The sequence below is a fragment of the Rutidosis leptorrhynchoides genome, chromosome 1 (assembly GCF_046630445.1).
Source record: "Rutidosis leptorrhynchoides isolate AG116_Rl617_1_P2 chromosome 1, CSIRO_AGI_Rlap_v1, whole genome shotgun sequence".
Taxonomy (NCBI): domain Eukaryota; kingdom Viridiplantae; phylum Streptophyta; class Magnoliopsida; order Asterales; family Asteraceae; genus Rutidosis; species Rutidosis leptorrhynchoides.
Window position 1 is genome coordinate 653412114 of NC_092333.1, and position 23056 is coordinate 653435169.

General features: G+C 38.8%; 2 protein-coding genes across 7 annotated transcripts; both read right to left on the reverse strand.

Annotated features, from left to right (window-relative positions):
* Positions 1-85: 85 nt before the first annotated feature.
* LOC139885810 (uncharacterized) lies at positions 86-6425 on the reverse strand. Of its 6 annotated transcripts, XM_071869569.1 has the most exons (10): positions 4923-6425; positions 3631-4280; positions 3273-3540; positions 3097-3196; positions 2263-2385; positions 2069-2150; positions 1209-1341; positions 922-1085; positions 549-847; positions 86-469 (listed from the first exon to the last, which is right to left on the reverse strand). In XM_071869569.1, the coding sequence occupies exons 2-6, from the start codon at positions 3772-3774 to the stop codon at positions 2135-2137; spliced, it is 651 nt and encodes a 216-aa protein (XP_071725670.1). In that variant the 5' UTR covers positions 3775-4280; positions 4923-6425; the 3' UTR covers positions 86-469; positions 549-847; positions 922-1085; positions 1209-1341; positions 2069-2134. The 6 variants fall into 4 exon arrangements, with proteins under 6 accessions (XP_071725670.1, XP_071725665.1, XP_071725668.1 ...); XM_071869564.1 differs by having other exon boundaries at positions 549-788; positions 3631-6425; XM_071869565.1 differs by having other exon boundaries at positions 3631-6425.
* Positions 6426-17937: 11512 nt separating this feature from the next.
* Positions 17938-22028, reverse strand: LOC139885811 (uncharacterized). The gene is made up of 3 exons (XM_071869570.1): positions 21459-22028; positions 18980-20334; positions 17938-18288 (listed from the first exon to the last, which is right to left on the reverse strand). The coding sequence occupies exons 1-2, from the start codon at positions 21517-21519 to the stop codon at positions 19487-19489; spliced, it is 909 nt and encodes a 302-aa protein (XP_071725671.1). The 5' UTR covers positions 21520-22028; the 3' UTR covers positions 17938-18288; positions 18980-19486.
* Between the last annotated feature and the right edge of the window lie 1028 nt (positions 22029-23056).

Below are 23056 nucleotides of genomic sequence, written 5' to 3' on the forward strand. Positions count from 1 at the left end.
TAAATTAGCCGAGTGAACATATCTTAGAAAGAAAGAATTGAAAGAAGGTTACCTTTGATTTTAACAAAATGATATGGTGCGCGCGTTGCGGCTGAAAATTGCCAGTGGTCGGTTCCATGGCTTTAGATTACAAACATAATTTACATTACACACATACAACGGACAGTTTTAGGGGTTACAAAGTCGTTGGTTTATGGGCGGACATACACACATAATTTACAGGTTATACTACTGGTATTTTTTCAGAAGTGTACGGGTTACACCTGTTTTTCTTCAAAAAAAAGAACTGTCAGACATACAGCTTCTTATGCATCGTCTTCGACTCTCGCTATTTTCGTTCCTGCTTCCTCTTCGTCGGAATCTGCATTAAACACAAGTCGCCTTCCTGGCCTACGGGATGTTCCCTCTTTCGATGGCTCTTCAACTATTACTTGCTCTGCCTCTGGAGGTGTTGCACTTGTTGTTGGGGCTGTTAAACACGAAGTATTTTATTGAATAAATTTTTTGATTAAATTTCGTCAACAAGTTAGTAGTCGGAAGCACTATACCTGTTTGTAGGGGCTTGTTTGATGCGGGAGTGGTCAGTGTTGCAGTGGGAGTTTCATCAAGTAGTCGAACGACAATAAATTCTGGGTATCCTTGTCTAGATTGAGGGTTATATCAAAATTGGAATGTGTGCCTTTGTCCTTCAATGGCTTGTATGACAGGTGGTAGTTCGTGTGGTTGATCGTAGCCTCTAACAGTTACGAGTTCTTTGCATGTATGGCCGACAATTGCGTTACCGGCATCTGAAAAGAAGGTAAAGAATGCGGTTGTTGTATCATTCACGATGGTTTTGAAGCAGTATCTCTTGGGTGGTAACATTCAGTGTTAGTAATATTTCCTATATACGATAATGTTTGTTGTAAGTGATTTTCTTACGTGTGTTTGCAGGTGGCATGAGTTCTGTGTGTTCTGCAGGTGTATCTGTTTGGCTGGTCAATGTCTTCAAGGACTCTTAGTGAGCAATCATTACAGCTCTTGTAGAACCATTCTCTGTTACCGGCGACTTGCTCGATAGTTACCTCGCATGTGAAATCCACGGACTGCAATTTTTTTATGCATATATGTCTGATGAGAACAGATATGTTGTTATGAATTTAATTGTATATGTAATAATTTTTATATTGTTGAGTTGTATGAAAATACGGTTACGGTAGTTGACTTACTCTATAGTTGTTTAAGTTGTGAGTTACAAGTTCTGCGATCGGGTATCTGTTACGAAATCGTTCGATGGCCATGTCATTTGATCTTTGCCTGTTGATCGCAAGTGGTGGGTGTGCCAGAAATCGTTCCCTGTACCTGCACATTGAACATGTTCTTTGGTTAATATCATGTATATAAGGCTGAGTAGAAACCGTTTATTCGTGTTTGAAACAGAAGTGATTGATTCGTTATATATTTAAACAATTCGAGTGGAAAAAAATTATAAAAATTAAATAAATAATTATTTAACCTATCAAGTGCAAGACACTACAAGTCACTAATATGTTAATTTCAATATTTCATGGTGTACTTAAACCAAACATATGTTTGAAGTTTCAACTAAAATAAATAGTGAAGCTGCTGAATTTAAGAACTTTGTGCCAGTCTCAATTCAATGAATGAGTAGTTAAAAAGTAATTAAGTACAAGTAACTAAAGCATTTAATTCTGAACGCAACTTTGCAAGTCCTAAACCAATGATACTCCTACTCAAACAACCAACCATGTACGGAGTACAACTCAACTAAAAACCTACAAGTTACTAAAGCACGATAAACTTTCAACAGTCTGCAACTTCTTAACTCGAGAAACAGTAATTCAATATTGAATACATTAATTAACTTGGAGCTTTTAAATAATTAAAGCTTCAAACGGAACCATATTCAAGACTTCAGGTTCGGGGAACTCGACAATAACAGTTGAAAGCTGTTGACCGAGCAACGATGCAGTTGTTACAAAACATGTGTATTTACGCCCAAGGAAGACTAAATAGAAAATAATCATTGTTTTAGATGGAAAAATATAAACTCAAAATTGAGGCTTACTCAGTGACCGAGTCGATAAATTCTGGAATAGGCGGGTTGAAATAACAATGCGTGGCCTGGGTTCCGTTAAGCTGCAGCTCCCCTTAAGAAAGTGCAGAAGGATGGTAATTAATAGTTATAAGTGTTAATGGTTGGGTTCATTGCGAATATATATAATAAGTATAAGAAGTTATTTATTAGTTGAGTATGCATACCACGAAAAACTTTCGGACGACACGAGCTCACTGCAAGAATGACTGGTTTCTCCATCGTGTTTATGTTTCAGAGTCAAATGCAGTTGCGAGTTCATTCCAAAGAGTAACTGTATTGTGTTTCCACTGCAAGTATATTTTTGTTAAAGAAATAATACGAATATTACGGATAATGGTTTTAAGAATTGCAGCATATATGAAAACATAGTTATCTAGAATTTTATTAGTAACTAGAAAAAAGCATTAACTAAACATTTATTGTTTAGATTAGCCATCATTCATTAAGTTTAGGACTTTGCAAAGTCAAGGATGTTCGTTATTGTATAGGACCTGCAGTTAACTTATTTTGTGACAATTTTTTTTCCTTTTTTTTCCTATTCAAGGACATGAGTGTTGTACAAATTCTTAATAAAGACTGTTAAGTAATTGGATAATAACACTGAAAAAAATTCTATGTGTTGATCATTAATTCATGAATTCACAAAAAAGCATTGACTAATATTTAATCTTTAAATTAGCCATCATTCATCAAGTTTAGGATATTGCAAAGTTTAGGATGTTGGTTGTTGTACGGGACACGAGATTCAGCAAGGTGCAATTAACTTATTTTGCAACAGGATTTTTTTTCTCCCTATAAACAGATCTAAAAACAAAGCTCATGTCAGTTAGATATTTCATGAAAAACATGGCAGATGTAATTATTCAAGGAGATCAGTGTTGTAGAAATTCTTAAAGCTATTCATAGTAAAAAAAAAACTGTGAACTAATTGAATAATAAGACTGGAACAAATTCTGAAATTAATTGGCTACTATAATTAAGATATAAAGGTAGCTTACTTTAGGTTGGTTAGATCTATTGTCCTCCGAATAAGTTGATTACGGTTAACATCCCCCATGACAACTGGATCTTCGAGTCGATCGATACAACCGATGAAATCTATTTTTTGTAAGTTACATATTAGTACATGTAGTAACTTGTAATTTGTATACAATTGTTGTTATACTAGAGTTACCTGCAAGTACAGTTGTATTTGGAATACGGGTACGTAGCTGGTTGTATGCGACAAATTGAAAGTAGTGTTCCGGGAAATCTGCCTGGGGTAGATGTTCAAAGGTTGTGTTGCGATCAAAGGAGAGTGTTGTTGGACCTGGTAGGACTTTTTCCCATCTCGCCGTTGCATTACACGAGAAATTCGCTATCATGTAGATCTGATTTAGGTGCATGAGATTATCAAGAAAGTCTTTGTCCGTGTATCTCATATTCACGACCATAGGGTAGTGCTGCATAAAAAAAAGGTATGCTATTTGTTACACATAATAATATATAATATATACTTAAATAGAAATGCTAATTTTCGGGGATATAAATACCATTTCGTCTATCAACATGCAGCAATATCCGTTGGGAGCTTGAGTATGGTAATTATAAGTTACCCATTTGCGGTAGATTCTTGCTGCAATTGTTCGGTTCCTGTCACCAGTCGCTAGTTGTGCCAGTGGAGTAATAGCTGCCATGCTGCTAATATTAATAAATAATGATTAGTACTATATTTACAAATATACAATTACTAATTGTTGTTGGTTGCTTTAATGGGTAGTATGGACAGCCGGTGCTGCCTCAAAATCGACTATCCCTGATAAGAAATCTCTGTATACAATGTTCTTGGTCACATTCGGCCCATAGTTTTCGTGTTCCCTAATTATCACTTTCAGACCCTCCGGTGACGTGGCTCTTGATAGTGCAACATACAGTTGACCATGACCGAATATAGGCTTCGGCAGGTATATTCCGATCTTGTTTAGTGACTGCCCTTGGCTTTTGTTTATCGTCATAGCGTACGAAACTTTAAGTGGAAATTGTTGCCTTTTCAGATCAAACGGTAGTGTCGGTTCTTTATGGATGAGGTTCATTCATGGTAAGAAAACTTTCTGGCCGATTCTTGTGCCCGTGATTATCTGAGCCTCGATTGACTTAGTGAACAGTTGTGTGATAATCATTCTCGTGCCGTTGCATAAGCCCCCTGCAATATTAATGTTCCGCAGTAAGATAGCAGGGATGCCTATTTTTAATTCTAATAGATGTGGTGGTAGGCCCGGGTAGTTAAGTGTATTCAAGTATTCTGCAGGGTACAACATCTCTGATTCCCCGCCATCGTTGCCATGAGGTGTTGCGCTATCGAAGCTGCTATAAGTTGTAACCGGCCCTTCCACCATGTCTACTACAAGTTTGTTTATAGAGTCTACCGCATCGTTTTTTGGGGAGACTATGGCTTTTTCTTGAAGTTCAGAGGCGGTTGGTTTTTGTAGGGTTTCATGTGGATATATGAAAGATATAAGATTTGCAAGCCCATTTTCGTTATCTGGAATGCAAAATCTTTCGGGAATATAAACCCACCGGGTATTAGTTGGATCATCTATATCAGGTGTCCCTAAGTCACCGTTTCCAACACTGAGGATCCAACTTGAGAACTCTAAAATTCTTTGTTTTTGTGGGACTGTCAGATGTGGTTGCGAAAGACGCATATTTTCTGTGAGTGTAAATACTTTGAAACTCTGCCATAAATAAGAAGTTGTAATACACGAGGCTAATATTTCTGATTTAGTCCCCTTTTTTTTAACAGGTAATGTTTGCTTGAAGTCGCCTCCTAAAATGAAGGATTTACCTCCAAAAGGCTGGTCGTCGTGACCTAGAATATCTCTGAGACTCCTGTCTAATGCTTCAAAACAACGTTTATCATTCATCGGTGCCTCGTCCCAAACAATGATGTCGGTATTTTCTAACAGCCTCCCCATTTGAGTGTTTTTTTTATGTTACACATTGTTTCATCGGTCAGTACCAATGGAAGCTTAAAAAGGGAGTGTGCGGTCCTCCCTGAGGGCAGCAGAAGGGATGCGATTCCGGATGACGCAACAGCGAGCACAATTTTGCCCCTTGCTCGTAAAGCCGTTATTATGGCTTTCCATAGAAATGTTTTACCCGTGCCGCCGTGACAGTAAACGAAAGTTAATTCGCTTTTTTGATCATACGATGCTGATATTACGAGCTCGTATATTTGCCTCTGCTTTGCATTCATTTTACCCTCCAGTTCAATTCGTTCATTGTTTAGAGATTGACGATCATAGTTCCTCTCTTCCATAATTAACCGGTTGGCGAGATCTAACAACAGATTCGGTGGTAAGCCTGGTAAACCGCAGTCGGAAATGGACTTTGAACATTGATTCAACAGTATTTCGATCTCATAAAGAACATAATTGCGGAGTTCTTCGTCGTTTATATGTAAATTTGGGATGTTTAAAGACTTAGCAGCCCGTAAAGGTATATCATCAGACATTAATTTCCAATGTTCATTCCATAGCGCTAGCGTGTTCGTCACATCACAGTATGCTAAGATATGTGCGAAAAGTGACCGTAGTTCGGAACAGGTGGCTGATACCAAACATTCTTGTAGCACGACCGCCCATTCTTTATCATCACCAAGGAGACCAATAGCCTCACAAGCGCACCGGTATGTTTGGTGCACGATGTCGTTGACCGTTCATATGTCTTCAAAGCTACGGCAGCCTTTTTGATGGGAGAGAAGCATTCTGAGGAAGAACGCCTCTCCAAATGCAGGATGTATGTATGATAATCTTCCGACAGAGGGCTTGTTGATATTAACACGTCGCCTCCAGCTTTTACTTGCGTCGTACCACACGAATTCGAACGGGAAGTCAAGGTATGTGAGGTGACTACCGATAGAAGACAATGCATTATAGTGGAGCCATTCAGTGAGGGTTGTTTTTTTGTTTTTGGTATTTTTGACAATAGATTGAAGGGGCTGGCATTCTTGAAATTTAAGAAGTTGCATATTTTCTAGGTGTACGGCTAGGATTTGGACCGCTGGGTCACGGTAATGGATCGGGAAATTCAGAATGCGCCAGCAAGCCTCGTGTGGGCAAATAAATCGGGCGTCAATGAAGTTTTGTATTTCATCAACTGGTTGAGAAAGTTGAGGTGTACGCTGGCTTTTTCTACCAACAGGCCTTGAAATACGAGCGGCGACACGATCTGTGCCCTTTGAAATATACTTGAATAGATACTTGATTAGCATTGTTGCGCCGCAAAACTCAACATTTATATGCGCCTGGAACATCATACATAGTAATCGATTATAAGGGACCACATAGCTATTGTAGCGACCCCGACAAATCGTCAAATGACGGCGTCATCTACGTATGGTCCCATTACATGGTCGTAAGTCTTTATAACAAAGTTTGACCGAAAAGTATGTCGCATTCATTTCATAAATAAGGGTGTTTCAAAGTTTACAAAAGTAGTTTCCATAACAAGTACATAACAATGTTTAAAGTTTGTATGAAACACGTGCGACACGATTAAAAGTAGTCAAAAAGACGCTCCACGTATGCAAGTATACTCGACATCCAATGCAAGTATCAAAAGTATGAGCGGAAGCATATATCACCTAAGTTCAAGAACCTGAGAAAAACATAGAGAATCTGTCAACGAAAACGTTGGTGAAATCACAGGTTTAAATAAGTAAGTGAGTAAAAGTAAGTTGAACCACAAGATTTGTAACATCGATAAAGTCATAGTACATTCTAAAAGTTAATATTCACGAGCACTCAATTATCAAAGCTTAACATTCCGTCCGTTGAACCCCGTAATAATAGTGTTAGAACATATACTGTTTCCCGAAAATATATTTCACCCGTAGACGGTAGCGAACCGTCCGAAGTGAGGGTTTGTCAAACCCATATGGCCATATAACATAAGTTCTCGCTTACACCATCTGATGTAACTAATGATAATCGAATTGAGGATTTGTGTTCAAACTCGTATGTAGAATGTTTGTTTTCCCTGTACTTGTGTTCACGTAGTTTAAAAGAACGTTTATGTTTTCTCATCCCAAAAGTAAGTTCAAAAAGAGTAAAAGTGGGACTATGATCTCACCTTGTATGCACGAACAAAAAGTACTTCGACAAGTAACGTGTGCAAAGAACAATGCTAGTCTTGACCTAAACAATTAGGTTGTATCAATATCGATAGTCACGAAAGGTCAAAGATGTTCAATTAGTCCTATGGCTCAATACGACTCGATTAATATAGCATGTGAAGCAAATTGTCAAGTTTCATGCACGTTACAAGTAGTTAAACATGTTAGAACGATTGTATAATTGTTTGGTTAAGTTTGACTAAAGTCAAACTTGGTCAAAGTCAAAGTCAACGGGGTCGGGTCGGGTGTCCGACAATTTTCTCATGATGAGAAATCATATATGAGCATAATAGTCAAGTCTCATGGTAAACAGGATTATAGTTAAGCGGGAACATTTTGTGATATGAAAAACAAAGACAAAAATGAGCTGGACCAAATGCGCGGCGCGCTGTGGGTTGCGCGGCGCGCACCCAAGTGTAAATCCCGGTCAGAAACTAACCAAGAAGGCAGACATCTGGGATTTTTGATTATGCGCGGCGCGCAGGTATGTGCGCGGCGCGCACTACCTGGGAAACATGTTGTTTGCAGAAAATTGGTCTAAGTCACGACCCAAAACACAATTTAACACATTTCATGCACCGAAAACATTTAAAACGCATATCATATATCATTAGAAAGGTAATTTGACAAGGAAGATAACTAAATGCATTTACTCAATCAAAACCAAACAAACTCATATCAAAATCACCATTAATGCTCACATTTATTACTTCCAAGTTCATAAATGCAATTTAATGATTCGGAAATTTAATACACCCATTTAATACGCCGTTGTGTAGATAATCACGCATACAATGTATCTAAACACTTACAAACAACATTACATGTCATTCAAAGCATTACAAAACCATTTCAAGTTCATGAAACCCTAACCCATATTCACCAAATTTCATAATCAAGTTTATGAACTAATCCATGTCAACCTACATACCAATTTGAAGCTAGTGATGTTAGGAACACAATTAAAACATGATCTTTCATCTTTAAACAACATATGAACACCTAAAACTCAAGATTAAGCAAGCATTCTTTCAATATGAATTAGTTACACCAAACTAGCAAGAACAAGCATACAAAACACATAATCATACTAGACTTGAGCCATAGACACTAATTAACAACCTTTTTAACTCAAAAACTCAAGAACACATAAAATTAGTGATTTTAGAAAGTTACCCAAATTTGATGAGATCGGTATGGAATCGAAGAGGAGATCACGAGGAGTTCAAATATGTAATTTGTTTGGCCCGAAGCTTGATCGATTTAATATGGATGATGAATTCTTGAATTGGATAATTGAAGGAAAATGAGAAAGTAGAGAAAGAAAAGATAAAATGAAAATGAAAATGAGAAGAGGTGGGGTTGACTAGTCACATGCTAGTCACCTCTTTAGTGTATTGGCGAAACTAGTCCCTCAAGTTGCAATCGGGTGCGTTAAATTACCTAAAACAAGATAATTGTAACGCGTATTAACGGGAGATGTTATAAACATATAACGGAACTTAAATAGTTAAACGGAAAAGTAAACGGAAAAAGGCGGGATGTTACATTACCTACACCTTAAAAGAAATTTCGTCCCGAAATTTAAGCAGGCGTAGTAATCGTTGTTTCCTCCTCGGAATCCGACGATTCCGGAACCGGGAATAGATGAGGGTGTTTCTTTCGCATTTGATCTTCCCTTTCCCAAGTAAACTCGGGTCCTCTTTTGGCGTTCCATCGGACCTTAACAATCGGGATCCGGCTTTGTTTCAATTCCTTCTCGACGTAGTCCACAATTTCAACCGGTTCCTCCACAAAATGGAGTTTGTCATTAATAGTAAGTTCCTCGAGAGGAACGACGATATCGGGCTCGGCAAGACATTTCTTCAAATTAGATACATGAAAAGTAGGATGGACGGAGCTTAGTTGAGGCGGAAGATCCAAACGATACGCAACGGTTCCAACACGCTCTAAGATTTCGAAAGGACCAACGTACCGCGAATTTAGTTTTCCACGTTTCCCAAAACGGATGACACCTTTCCAAGGTGCGACTTTTAACATGACGCGGTCACCGACTTGAAATTCGAGATCCTTGCGTCTTTTGTCGGTATAGCATTTTTGACGACTCCGGGCCATCCGAAGCTTATCTCGGATTTGAAGAATCTTCTCGGTTGTTTCGTGAATGAGTTCGGGCCCGGAAATTTGCACGTCAGCCACTTCGGCCCAACAAAGAGGAGAGCGACATTTTCGGCCATATAATGCTTCAAAAGGTGCGGCCTTAATACTCGCGTGATAACTATTGTTATATGAGAACTCGGCGAGAGGTAAGTGCTTGTCCCAAGCTTTTCCAAAATCAACAACGCAAGCTCGTAACATATCCTCCAAGGTTTGTATCGTACGTTCACTTTGCCCATCGGTTTGAGGATGATATGCGGTACTCATGTCTAAACGCGTTCCCAACGCTTCTTGCAACGTACGCCAAAATCTAGAAACGAAACGGCCATCTCGGTCGGAGATAATCGATAAAGGTACGCCATGTCGGGCTACAATCTCCTTAATGTAAAGTCGTGCAAGTTTCTCCATTTTGTCGGTTTCTTTCATGGCGAGAAAGTGCGCGGATTTGGTGAGGCGATCGACAATGACCCAAATAGTATCATAACCGCCCGACGTTTTCGGTAATTTGGTGATAAAATCCATCGTGATCCTTTCCCACTTCCATTGCGGGATCTCGGGTTGTTGGAGTAACCCAGACGGTCTTTGGTGTTCGGCTTTGACTTTAGCGCAAGTCAAACATTTGGCGACGTATCTAGCAACTTCCTTTTTGATGTTCGGCCACCAATATTGTTCCTTAAGGTCATGGTACATCTTATTGGCGCCGGGATGAATCGAGTATCGTGATTTGTGGGCTTCGTCTAGGATGAGGTTTCGTAAGTCTCCATATCTAGGCACCCAAATTCTTCCGGCGTAATATCGAAGTCCGTTCTCCTTAACTTCGAATCGAGAGACAAGGATGTTTAAAAGTTCACGTCCGATGTGATTGTCCTTAAGAGCCTCCTCTTGGGCTACGCGAATTTGGCTATTAAGGTTGGAGTGGATAGTGATGTTTAAAGCTCGGACACGAAGAGGTACCGCTCTTTCCTTTCTACTTAAGGCATCGGCCACTACATTTGCCTTCCCGGGGTGGTAACGAAGCTCGCAATTATAATCGTTCAAGGTTTCAATCCACCTTCGTTGTCTCATGTTTAGTTGCTTTTGATCGAAGATGTGTTGGAGACTTTTGTGATCGGTAAAGATAGTACTTTTGGTACCAAGAAGATGATGTCTCCATAACTTAAGTCCAAAGATGACGGCACCGAGTTCAAGATCATGTGTCGTGTAGTTTCGTTCGTGAACTTTGAGTTGTCGAGAGGCATAAGCAATGACTTTCTTTCGTTGCATTAATACGCATCCATAACCATTTTTCGAGGCATCACAATATACAACAAAATCATCATTGCCTTCAGGAAGTGACAAGATAGGAGCGGTGGTTAGTTTAGTTTTCAAGATTTGGAAAGCGGTTTCTTGTTCGGATGTCCAAACGAATTTTCGTTCCTTGTGAGTTAACGCGGTTAAAGGACGAGCGATTAGGGAGAAATCCTTGATGAATTTACGATAGTATCCGGCGAGACCCAAGAATTGACGAATTTGAGTAGGAGTAGTAGGAGTCTCCCATTTACTAATGGCTTCGATTTTTGCGGGATCGACTTTAATGCCTTGATCACTTACAACGTGACCGAGGAATTGAACTTCCTTCAACCAAAATTCACACTTGGAGAACTTGGCATAGAGTTGTTCTTTCCTCAAGAGTTCAAGCACGAGTCGGAGATGTTCTTTGTGTTCCTCTTCGCTTTTAGAATAGACCAAAATATCGTCAATGAACACGATAACGAATTTGTCGAGGTAAGGTTTGCAAACGCGGTTCATGAGATCCATGAACACCGCCGGTGCGTTAGTGAGACCAAAAGGCATGACAAGGAATTCGTAACTACCGTAACGAGTCCGGAAAGCGGTTTTGGAGACATCTTCCCCCTTAACCCTTAGTTGATGATAACCCGAACGGAGATCGATTTTTGAATATACACAAGACCCTTGTAGTTGATCAAAGAGGTCATCGATGCGAGGAAGAGGATATCGGTTCTTAACCGTCAATTTGTTTAGTTCACGATAATCAATGCACATTCGTAGGGATCCGTCTTTCTTCTTGACGAACAAAATCGGAGCGCCCCATGGTGAATGGCTAGGTTGGATAAAACCACGGTCAAGTAGTTCTTGGAGTTGACTTTGCAATTCTTGCAACTCGGGTGGAGCGAGTCTATATGGTGCACGCGCTACGGGTGCGGCTCCCGGAATAAGATCGATTTGAAATTCAACCGGTCGATGAGGTGGAAGACCCGGTAATTCGTCGGGAAATACATCGGAAAAGTCACTAACAATTGGCACATCATCGATGCGCTTTTCGTCGGCCTCGACTTTCTTAACGTGAGCAAGAATCGCGAAACAACCCTTACGGAGTAGCTTTCGAACTTTAAGGCACGAAACGAGATTGAGTCCGGTGCAATTTTTGTCGCCATAGACAATCAATGGTTCACCGTTCTCGATAGGAATTCGGATTGCGTGAAGATCGCAAAGAATGTGAGATTTATTTTTGACCATCCAATTCATACCGATTATTACATCAAAACTTCCTAGTTCCATGGGTATTAAGTCAATTTCAAATTCATTACCCAAAATGTTCAAAGTACACCCCCGGTAGTATGTGTCGGCACTTAAAAGTTTTCCGTCGGCCACTTCGATGGAATAAGTAGTATCTAAAGGGTGTGGTGGAGTGCAAAGAGTAGGAGCCAAAGTCTTAGACACAAAACATTTATCGGCACCCGAATCGAATAAGCAAGTAACATAAGTGTTGTTGAGAAGAAACGTACCCGTGACTAGTTCATTGTCATCTCGGGCTTCCTCGGTGTTGATGTTAAAGGCTCGGCCTCGGTTGTTGGGGTTGGCTTTCTTTTTCGGGAATTCGTTCTTATAATGGCCCGTTTGGCCACATTCGTAACAAGTGACCGTTTTTGGAGGATTGGGCCCCTTTCGAGCAACGGGGGCGGCGCTTGTGCAATTGTTGGCCCTATGACCAACACCTTGGCAACGGTGACAAACTAGCTTGTTACATTCGCCGTGATGATGCTTGTGGCATTTGTTGCAAAAAGGTAAGTTTCCGACATAACCCTTCTTGCCGTCGTTGTTGAAAGGCTTTTTGGTGAAGGTGTTGTTGTTGTAGTTGGTTGATGGAGTGGCTTCCCATTTCCTTTTGTTGCCACCCGACTTGTCCTCGGCCTTAGGAGCCGGCACTACGATTTCGTCAACCGTTTCAATTAGTTGGCGAGCCATGTTCATAGCGGCTTGATGAGTAGTGGGTTTGGATGACATCACCCCTTGTTTGATGCTTTTTGGAAGACCGAGCATGTAGAGCTCAATCCTTTGAGATTCGGGGTTAACAAGATTAGGACACATCAAGGATAGTTCGGCGAAGCGTTGATTATAAGCTTTAAGATCGTTTCCGACCGCTTTCAAAGCTCTTAGTTCTTCCTCAAGCTTTCGGGTTTCTTCGCGCGGAAAATATTCAACAATCATCTTTTCCCTTAGATCGGCCCAAGAGAGGGCATGAGCTTCATCGGTACCCACCGATTGAACATAGGTGTTCCACCATGTTAGAGCAATTCCGGAGAAAGTGTGGGTGGAGTATTTGACCTTGTCTTGATCCCGACAACCGCTTATGCTAAAGACGGCCTCGGTTTGTTCAAACCAACGAGTAAGCACAACCGGTCCCCCGGTTCCATCATAGGCGTGAGGTTTGCACCCCATGAAAGCTTTGTAGGAGCACCCTTCGCTAGAGTTACCGGCTCCTTGGTTGTTGTTGTTGTTATTATTGTTGTTGTTGGACGAGTGACCGGCCATGGCCGCATCCACGGCGGTGGCTATCATGCGTTGCAAAGCTTGTTCGGGAGTTTCGGGAGGGGCGCGTCGACGAGCCATTGTTCCTTCAAAACACAAGAATACCGTTGGTTAGTATTCTAAATAATACTAACCGTGATATGGAATAAAGATAAAGAGGAAATTATCCTTGACTCGCCTTAAATTCTTTATGTCATAATGTCGGTATGTTCATATGAGTCACCGTAATATAATTTCCGGGAATTATATTACCCTAATTCATATGTGCATTCGACATCACCACATATAGTCAAGGTGGCGTGTCAATTAAATTATACAACGCAAGAGTAAGATAGAATAAGAGTAGATATGAGTAAGAGAGTTCGAGTATAAATGCACAAATAGTCAAGTAATTCCTATGTCAAGTCTATATGCCGGTTGTAGTCTAGACTCACCAATGTACCCTAAGACTCGGGGTTGACACCAATGAACTCTAAATCCCTACAACCAAAGCTCTGATACCACTTGTAGCGACCCCGAAAAATCGTCAAATGACGGCGTCATCTACGTATGGTCCCATTACATGGTCGTAAGTCTTTATAACAAAGTTTGACCGAAAAGTATGTCGCATTCATTTCATAAATAAGGGTGTTTCAAAGTTTACAAAAGTAGTTTCCATAACAAGTACATAACAATGTTTAAAGTTTGTATGAAACACGTGCGACACGATTAAAAGTAGTCAAAAAGACGCTCCACGTATGCAAGTATACTCGACATCCAATGCAAGTATCAAAAGTATGAGCGGAAGCATATATCACCTAAGTTCAAGGACCTGAGAAAAACATAGAGAATCTGTCAACGAAAACGTTGGTGAAATCACAGGTTTAAATAAGTAAGTGAGTAAAAGTAAGTTGAACCACAAGATTTACAACATCGATAAAGTCATAGTACATTCTAAAAGTTAATATTCACGAGCACTCAATTATCAAAGCTTAACATTCCGTCCGTTGAACCCCGTAATAATAGTGTTAGAACATACACTGTTTCCCGAAAATATATTTCACCCGTAGACGGTAGCGAACCGTCCGAAGTGAGGGTTTGTCAAACCCATATGGCCATATAACATAAGTTCTCGCTTACACCATCTGATGTAACTAATGATAATCGAATTGAGGATTTGTGTTCAAACTCGTATGTAGAATGTTTGTTTTCCCTGTACTTGTGTTCACGTAGTTTAAAAGAACGTTTATGTTTTCTCATCCCAAAAGTAAGTTCAAAAAGAGTAAAAGTGGGACTATGATCTCACCTTGTATGCACGAACAAAAAGTACTTCGACAAGTAACGTGTGCAAAGAACAATGCTAGTCTTGACCTAAACAATTAGGTTGTATCAATATCGATAGTCACGAAAGGTCAAAGATGTTCAATTAGTCCTATGGCTCAATACGACTCGATTAATATAGCATGTGAAGCAAATTGTCAAGTTTCATGCACGTTACAAGTAGTTAAACATGTTAGAACGATTGTATAATTGTTTGGTTAAGTTTGACTAAAGTCAAACTTGGTCAAAGTCAAAGTCATCGGGGTCGGGTCGGGTGTCCGACAATTTTCTCATGATGAGAAATCATATATGAGCATAATAGTCAAGTCTCATGGTAAACAGGATTATAGTTAAGCGGGAACATTTTGTGATATGAAAAACAAATACAAAAATGAGCTGGACCAAATGCGCGGCGCGCTGTGGGTTGCACGGCGCGCACCCAAGTGTAAATCCTGGTCAGAAGCTAACCAAGAAGGCAGACATCTGGGATTTTTGATTATGCGCGGCGCGCAGGTATGTGCGCGGCGCGCACTACCTGGGAAACATGTTGTTTGCAGAAAATTGGTCTAAGTCACGACCCAAAACACAATTTAACACATTTCATGCACCGAAAACATTTAAAACGCATATCATATATCATTAGAAAGGTAATTTGACAAGGAAGATAACTAAATGCATTTACTCAATCAAAACCAAACAAACTCATATGAAAATCACCATTAATGCTCACTATAGGTGCACAAAAACCGGATCCGGACCGGATCCGGATTTAAAAAAACCGGACAAAAAAAATCCGGATTTTTCCGGATCCAGTTCCGGTTCCGGATCCGGTTCTCGGGGTCGGTTTTTTTTCGGATTTTTTTTCGGAATCGGATTTTTTTCGGATCTCGACCGGATTTTTTTCGGACTAAGATCTTTGTCGGATTTTGTTTTTTACTGGTTATATTTTTACCGGTTCGATTTTTATAACTTTTGAACAACAATAATATAATCAATATAAACAAAATATATAACGCTACAACAATTATAAATAATACAACAACATTTTTATTCAAATGATTAACCACTAAAGATAATATAAATAACAATAACAATACATTTATTTGAACGATACAAGTTACAACTATAAGTATACAAAAGTTAATACATTATTCGAGCTTCGGCATGGCCATCACCCGATAATGTATTACGAGCAAAGTATATTGAGCTTCGGCATTGCCATCACCCATTATACATTACTCGACTACTCGTCTTGCCTTCGTCGTTCGAAATAGTCTTCACTTGCTTCAAATTCGGGGTCATCAACCGCAAATGTTCGTTGGTAATTTGCAATATATTCTTCCATGTTAATGGGATCATATTCACCTTCCTCCACTTCGGTCTCGGTATTTCCTTCGGTTGATGAAGGTGATAATCCCGCTTCTATTTCTTCCATCTCTATAAAATCTTCAACGTCATTATCTAACGGACATTCTAATGACGTTTGATCTTGTATCCTATCTACCCCGTCCAAATAATCCTTCAAACATACGCATACTTCCACGGCTTGGGGGGTAAGTCTTGACCTTCTTTCCGAAATAATTCGACCGCTAAGAGAAAAAGCCGATTCGGAAGCTACGGTTGAGGCTTGAACGGCTAATAAGTCACGAACCATAGCGGATAATATTGGATAGGTGTCTTCTTTTGTTTTCCACCAAGCCAAAACATCAAAGTTGTGAAATTGTTCGGGATTCATGTTTAGTGCAAAGTTTCCAATTTTGTAATTTCCCAACTCGCTTGTGGGTGCCGATGTTCGGGCACGTTTTGAAGCGTCTTCACGTAATTGGTTAAAAAGAGTAATATTAAGGTCTCGGGCCCTTCGAGAAGATGATCCGCTCTCAAATTGGTCAACAATTGGGTTTGATTGTCGACCATAAGTTGTTGCATAAATTGAAAATAATTGCTCAAAGGTGTCTTGATTATCGGTCATCACGCACAAGTCGAAATTAGCCCAAACGTCGCCTTTACGACTCGTATTTTTGATCGTACGAACATCGTTGTTGGTATAACGTTGTGAAGATTGGGCAACGGAAGCGGCATCGGAAGCGGATGCTTGTGAGTTATCCATTATAGGATTAGTAAGTAGAGTTTAGTGAGTAATTATAGTGTAATTATAGAGTTTTTTGAGATTTAGAGAGAATAGAGAGAATTAGATGGTGTGTTTTCAACCAAAACCCAATACCATCTATTTATACTACACTTGAAGGGGTAAAATGGTCAAAAAAAGTTCAAAAAACTGCAAAAAAAACGCTCCAAACGGCTAGTTTTTTTTTGATTTTCGAACAGAAAAAAAAAAAAAAAAAAAAAAAAAAAAATCCGGTTTTTATCCGGTTTTCAAAAATCCGGATAAAATCCGGTTTTTATCCGGTATTTATCCGGTTCTGGGGCAACGGCTAGATCCGGTCGGATCCGGATCGGATCCAGGAACCGGATCCGGTTCTGACAGGATCCGGATCTGACAAGATCCGGTTTCGGATTTTTTTTCGGATTTTTTTCGGATCCGGTTTTTTTGTTCACCTGTAATGCTCACATTTATTACTTCCAAGTTCATAAATGCAATTTAATGATTCGGAAATTTAATACACCCATTTAATACGCCGTTGTGTAGATAATCACGCATACAATGTATCTAAACACTTACAAACAACATTACATGTCATTCAAAGCATTACAAAACCATTTCAAGTTCATGAAACCCTAACCCATATTCACCAAATTTCATAATCAAGTTTATGAACTAATCCATGTCAACCTACATACCAATTTGAAGCTAGTGATGTTAGGAACACAATTAAAACATGATCTTTCATCTTTAAACAACATATGAACACCTAAAACTCAAGATTAAGCAAGCATTCTTTCAATATGAATTAGTTACACCAAACTAGCAAGAACAAGCATACAAAACACATAATCATACTAGACTTGAGCCATAGACACTAATTAACAACCTTTTTAACTCAAAAACTCAAGAACACATAAAATTAGTGATTTTAGAAAGTTACCCAAATTTGATGAGATCGGTATGGAATCGAAGAGGAGATCACGAGGAGTTCAAATATGTAATTTGTTTGGCCCGAAGCTTGATCGATTTAATATGGATGATGAATTCTTGAATTGGATAATTGAAGAAAATGAGAAAGTAGAGAAAGAAAAGATAAAATGAAAATGAAAATGAGAAGAGGTGGGGTTGACTAGTCACATGCTAGTCACCTCTTTAGTGTATTGGCGAAACTAGTCCCTCAAGTTGCAATCGGGTGCGTTAAATTACCTAAAACAAGATAATTGTAACGCGTATTAACGGGAGATGTTATAAACATATAACGGAACTTAAATAGTTAAACGGAAAAGTAAACGGAAAAAGGCGGGATGTTACAGCTATTATCCAGGTTAACCCCGGAACGGGTTGTATATACGCCGGTGCTGCGTCGTCGGTAGTGGGCCCTACCATCAGAATCAAAGTATGTCTTTTCGTTGTATAACTTTGGGAATTTTTTTGAGCAATTGAAACCTTCCATACAAGGCGCCTTAAAATTTCACAGACTGCATGGACCATGCATCATAGTAGCAGAAATAACCGCGTAACCAGCTGGATCGACTCTGGGATCAGGTAACTCGGCCGATATGTAATCGTCTAGATGATCGGTAATTGGATCTGCAGCTGCTGAATAAACCCACAACAGCGTATGGCAATGAGGCAGGCCCCGCTTCTGAAATTCGATCATGTACAATACTGCAAGTCAGAAGTAAAAAAACATAAGTACCAGGAATCATTTATTGATTTTACTGAGTAGTATACATAAAAAAGAACACTATACAAGGATAATGGAATTTGGGAAAAAAAATGTATACAAAGTTCATTTTTTCGGTCACGTTTCCACAGTTGTACAAATTTTATTTTTGTGTCTACATATAAAATATCTTTTAGGTAATCGTCACAAACAAAAACCAGAAAGTTCACTTACAAATTTAACCATTGGACTTGAAGTGTAAGAGCTTAAATCAGAATCCTAAAAAGTTATAAAATCACAAAAGAAAATGGAGCACAACTAAAGAAACAAAAATAGATTATTACTTACGCCGGTACCTAAAAGGCTAAAACATTATAGCTGAATATGTATTGCATTTATCATATTATGAATCGCAACATGAAGAGGAAGCTACATGTACGATCAAAAAATGCGTACGATGCCACTACGAGTGATACAACAAATCTCCGCCATTAAAAGATCTAAAATCAGAACACCATAGTCCTCGTATCGAAACCTCATCTAAAATAACGCTAACATTCATGAAAAAAGAACTCAATTTCCAAATCAAAAAAATTGTATACATATTATTATCAGGTAACTCTAGTATCATACACAAAACTATTCCTTTTTTTGAAAACCATGTGAATATTTTAAATATAAAACAAAAATTACCTCCTCTATAAGGGCCAAGTGATTTTTCTTCTTTCAAGAATGCTACGAATTCTCTGACTTTTACATGGAACACGCGTGCAACAATATCAGCTCTATCTGAAGGTGTTAGGTGAGGAAAGGGGCGTAAATATCGAGCGATTTCTGGCCACTTAACATTACAGGTAAAGGTGATGAAGAATAGTGGGTTACCGAAAACCCGACAAATCGCGAGAGCGTCCAAATAATGGCTATACATGTAACGGGGGCCGCCCGTGAAAGAAGCGGGTAAAATTGTTCGACTACCGACATCGGCGCCAGTTTGATCGCCTCTGTTAATGGCGTCGTACAAACCGGATAGATACTCATTTCATATATCTTTTTGTTTTTTCCTAATGTAATCCATCCGATCAAGTTCTATGCTGCAATAAATTGTGACAACATACTGCTGGAAGAGACGACCCATACGTAGCATCAAACTGTAAATACCGCTCCTATCATGAATCTGGTAGCTATAATACATGTTCATCGTCATTTTTTTGATCTCTGACTCTGTGAACCAGGTGTATCACGTAACATGAGGCCTGGATGAAACCCTGGTTCACCATAAAAAAACATCAGCGGGTATTGTAGTGACATGTAGGAGGGATGTAGTTTGTTGATTCGCCTAGGCCGATCAGACCGTGGTTCAATTATGACATCATAGTCAGAGATAGCTTCTGGACCACTATCGAATACAATGGTTCCTACTGCGTTATAGGTTGGCAACGCATGTTGCCGAGAGCCGGTAAGACTAAACAAATGAACCTTGAATGTAGGAACTTCAACACCAGTACATTTGTCTCTTGCGGTGCGGAAAAGCTTTACCAATTCATTGTGTGTATCTAGCAAGCTAATCAAGCGCGAAACTACAACCTGACACAAACTACCCGAATCCAACCCGCCAAAATGAGCCATTCTGTTTTCGACCTCATGTTCAGTATCATAGATATAGAGCTGTAAGAACCTAGGAGGGGTTCCTTGTTGGGGACACAAGGAACCAATCCAATGGTAAATTTGTCCGGATATTTTGAAAACATAAGTACCACGACCATCATTTATTCTGTCATCAATTCGGGCCCCAAAGGAAGTCATGCTAAACATATGGTTGTACGCACGAATGTTGTTTTGAAACGCAGCCGTTTCCAACAGCTGTTTAAGCAATACAGGAGGGTCCTCATAATGCGGTAACGAAACACGCCCGTTTTCACAACAGCGATGATAATGTATTTGCTTGTCTTTAAAGCTAGACTTGATACGTTCAGCATGCCAGAAGAGAGCACCACATTGCGTGCAAATGCGGTCACACCCGCCAGAATCACGATACAACGGTGAAAGAGCTGTTACAAAGCAAAAACATTAGGTATTAATGACAAAGTAAACGGACTGAAGACGATCAATGTACATGACTAACAGTGATGATGCGTAGTGATGATGCGTAAACAGAGAAAGTAGTACAGTGGTAAAAATGTCACAAAATCTTAAACTTATGTATTGATATCACATACATGTTATATACATTTCCAAAGAAGAACTGGTGATTTGCCTGTACAGAAGGAGGTTAGTTTGCAACTCTCTACGTAAAGCTAATATTTTTTTGTCGTATTTTCTTCTCGTTAATTTTAAATTAGTAACTTTTAGGTGTATCAACGACAGGGTGAAGAGGTAGATTTACCTTGGATCAACTTAATATTTTTGTGTATCGATCGATTCTTTAAAAATTAACCTCTTGCATTCCTCTTGTTTTATTTATATATATATATATATATATATATATATATATATATATATATATATATATATATATATATATATATATATATATATATATTTGGCTTACAGACACCTGAACTCTTCTATAGATCGGTAGCAACAAAACTTGTTCTTGGGATGCCATTTAAGGTTTGTATATATTATTGTTATTTTAAATCAGGCGTTCAAACTTTTTACACGGAAAAAAAAAATATAAAAAAAAGGAAAAAATTTGAAGTTTAAGCATACAATACCTAAAAGAAGGCCAGTGGCATGTGAAGTTGCAACACAACAGTAGCACAACAGACCCCTAAGAATAGGGCATTTGTTACATGGGAAACAAATAGACTCGTCGTTCATGAAGATGATAATATTTATATAGATGATCATAGACGCGGTAGGTCAACGACGTTCATTGAAAAGGGAAATTAAATAAAGTTACACATGAATAAATCTTGGTGCACCCTAAACTAAAAAGTATATACTATCTTCCTATATATCATAATCATATATACTATCGTATACCCTACAACAAATTAGATTACATCAAATATATCATAATCATATATACTATCGTATACCCTACAACAAATTAGATTACATCAAATCCTACCAGCATATAACCATCTCAACCATATACAAGTCCATCTAGTAACTGGCGATTAGCAATACAAACTGTACATGCGAATTAGAAAAATACGGAATATCATACCTGAGCAATCGAACGACGCGGACAAAGTGTATAGTGGTGCAACTCCCCGTTGTACAAACATGACAGGCAATTGTACAGCAGGCCTAGAATTAACAGCAGCTACACAAACACGATTATAGAAAAATAATCATCGGAACACCAAAGTAGCAATAAAAAAGGAAAATTAACAAAATTCTCACCATTAACATAGGCAACATAATTAGGATCCAGAGGAGTCGAGGTCGATGAATTATTGTTGCAACGACGCAAGGCGGCTCGTTTAGCAACCTGCCCGGAGGAAACAACAGACCCTACGGGCCATTGACTTGACAAAGGAACACAATCATCAAGCGCAGGTGCCTTACCGTTATCTTTCTTTCTTTTTCTCAAGGGTCTCATTATGAAAATCAGCAAAATAATTTACGAAGACAAAAAAATACAGCGCTAAAAGAATGAAATAATCGATCAATAAAAGGCAGCCCATAGCATCCATAAGAGAGGGCAACAAACAGCAATTAAAGATACTGAATAACATCAATGGAAAACAGTAAAAAATCATACATGAGTTGCAGATAAAGCGGGATATACGAAAGCTACATGAAAACAATAGAACATCATACAAAAAAAAAAAAAAAAAAAAAAAAAAAACCTAATCTGTGTACCAGTAAATTAAGTACAGGATTCTGTATATACAGCAAACAAATTGCATTAGAAAGCATATGAAAAGAGCAATTTGAAGTACCTGTAAAAACTGTAGGGAAGAAGAAACTGAAAGAGAGCAAGAAAAGTGATTGTTGTCGCGCGAAAAAAAAAAAATTAAGAACAGGGGTGATTAAAACCTGAGAGACGATAAATAAGTGTAAACGTGGAGAGCATGCGTTGATGACGTCCAATCACCCTTTACAGCATGACAAAGATTAAGTAAAAACTCCCTTTTTTTTTCCCCCTAATTCGCCATTAAACAGGGGAAAAAAAAATATTACGCTGTGTTATTTATCCCTTTTCGCAATAAACAGCAGCCGGGGAAAAGGAAAAAAAACTTGAACAGTGTTCGGCCCAATAGAGAATGTGTATTAACTGAGTGGCCCAATGGGAAGAAGACTTAGTCGGGGGTAATTAGAGATAGGGTAATAACAATTTGGGGTGACATTAAATATTTTGTATGGATATGTTGTGAAAAAATAAAAACTTTCTTTATGGCTTCAACAAATGCATTTTCGCTCAAGACGAAAACAGAAAATGTTTACAATGAACAAGGAAATTTACTTGCTACATGTTATAAAAGCATGCATAACATTTTGCATATGTGTAGCTGATGTGTACAGATTATGTAAAAGAAAAAATGGAACTTATACAACCGATTCTCAATGATAGACAGTACTCAAGAGTCCTTAAGACCATATATAACTCTGCCTGTGACGTCACAGGCGGATTATACACTTTTTGGCCAAAAAGTACAATATGCATGTGATGTGGTAGATGTCAGTTTCTGACCCAAAATAACCCTGACGCCACAGTTCTGTGTCACCTGAATGTAGGTCTCACCAGTTTTTTTGTTTTTTTATTTTTTTATTTTATATTAAATATGAATACAAAGTATTTTTTATAAAATAAAATGC

Coding starts and splice junctions, on each gene's coding strand:
- LOC139885810 (XM_071869567.1), bottom strand. CDS start 5,052: ATGGGGAGGCTGTTAGAAAATACCGACATCATTGTTTGGGACGAGGCA.
- LOC139885811 (XM_071869570.1), bottom strand. CDS start 21,519: ATGTTTGTACAACGGGGAGTTGCACCACTATACACTTTGTCCGCGTCG. Junction 20,335..21,458: donor CGCGTCGTTCGATTGCTCAG/GTATGATATTCC, acceptor GCTTTGTAACAG/CTCTTTCACCGTTGTATCGT.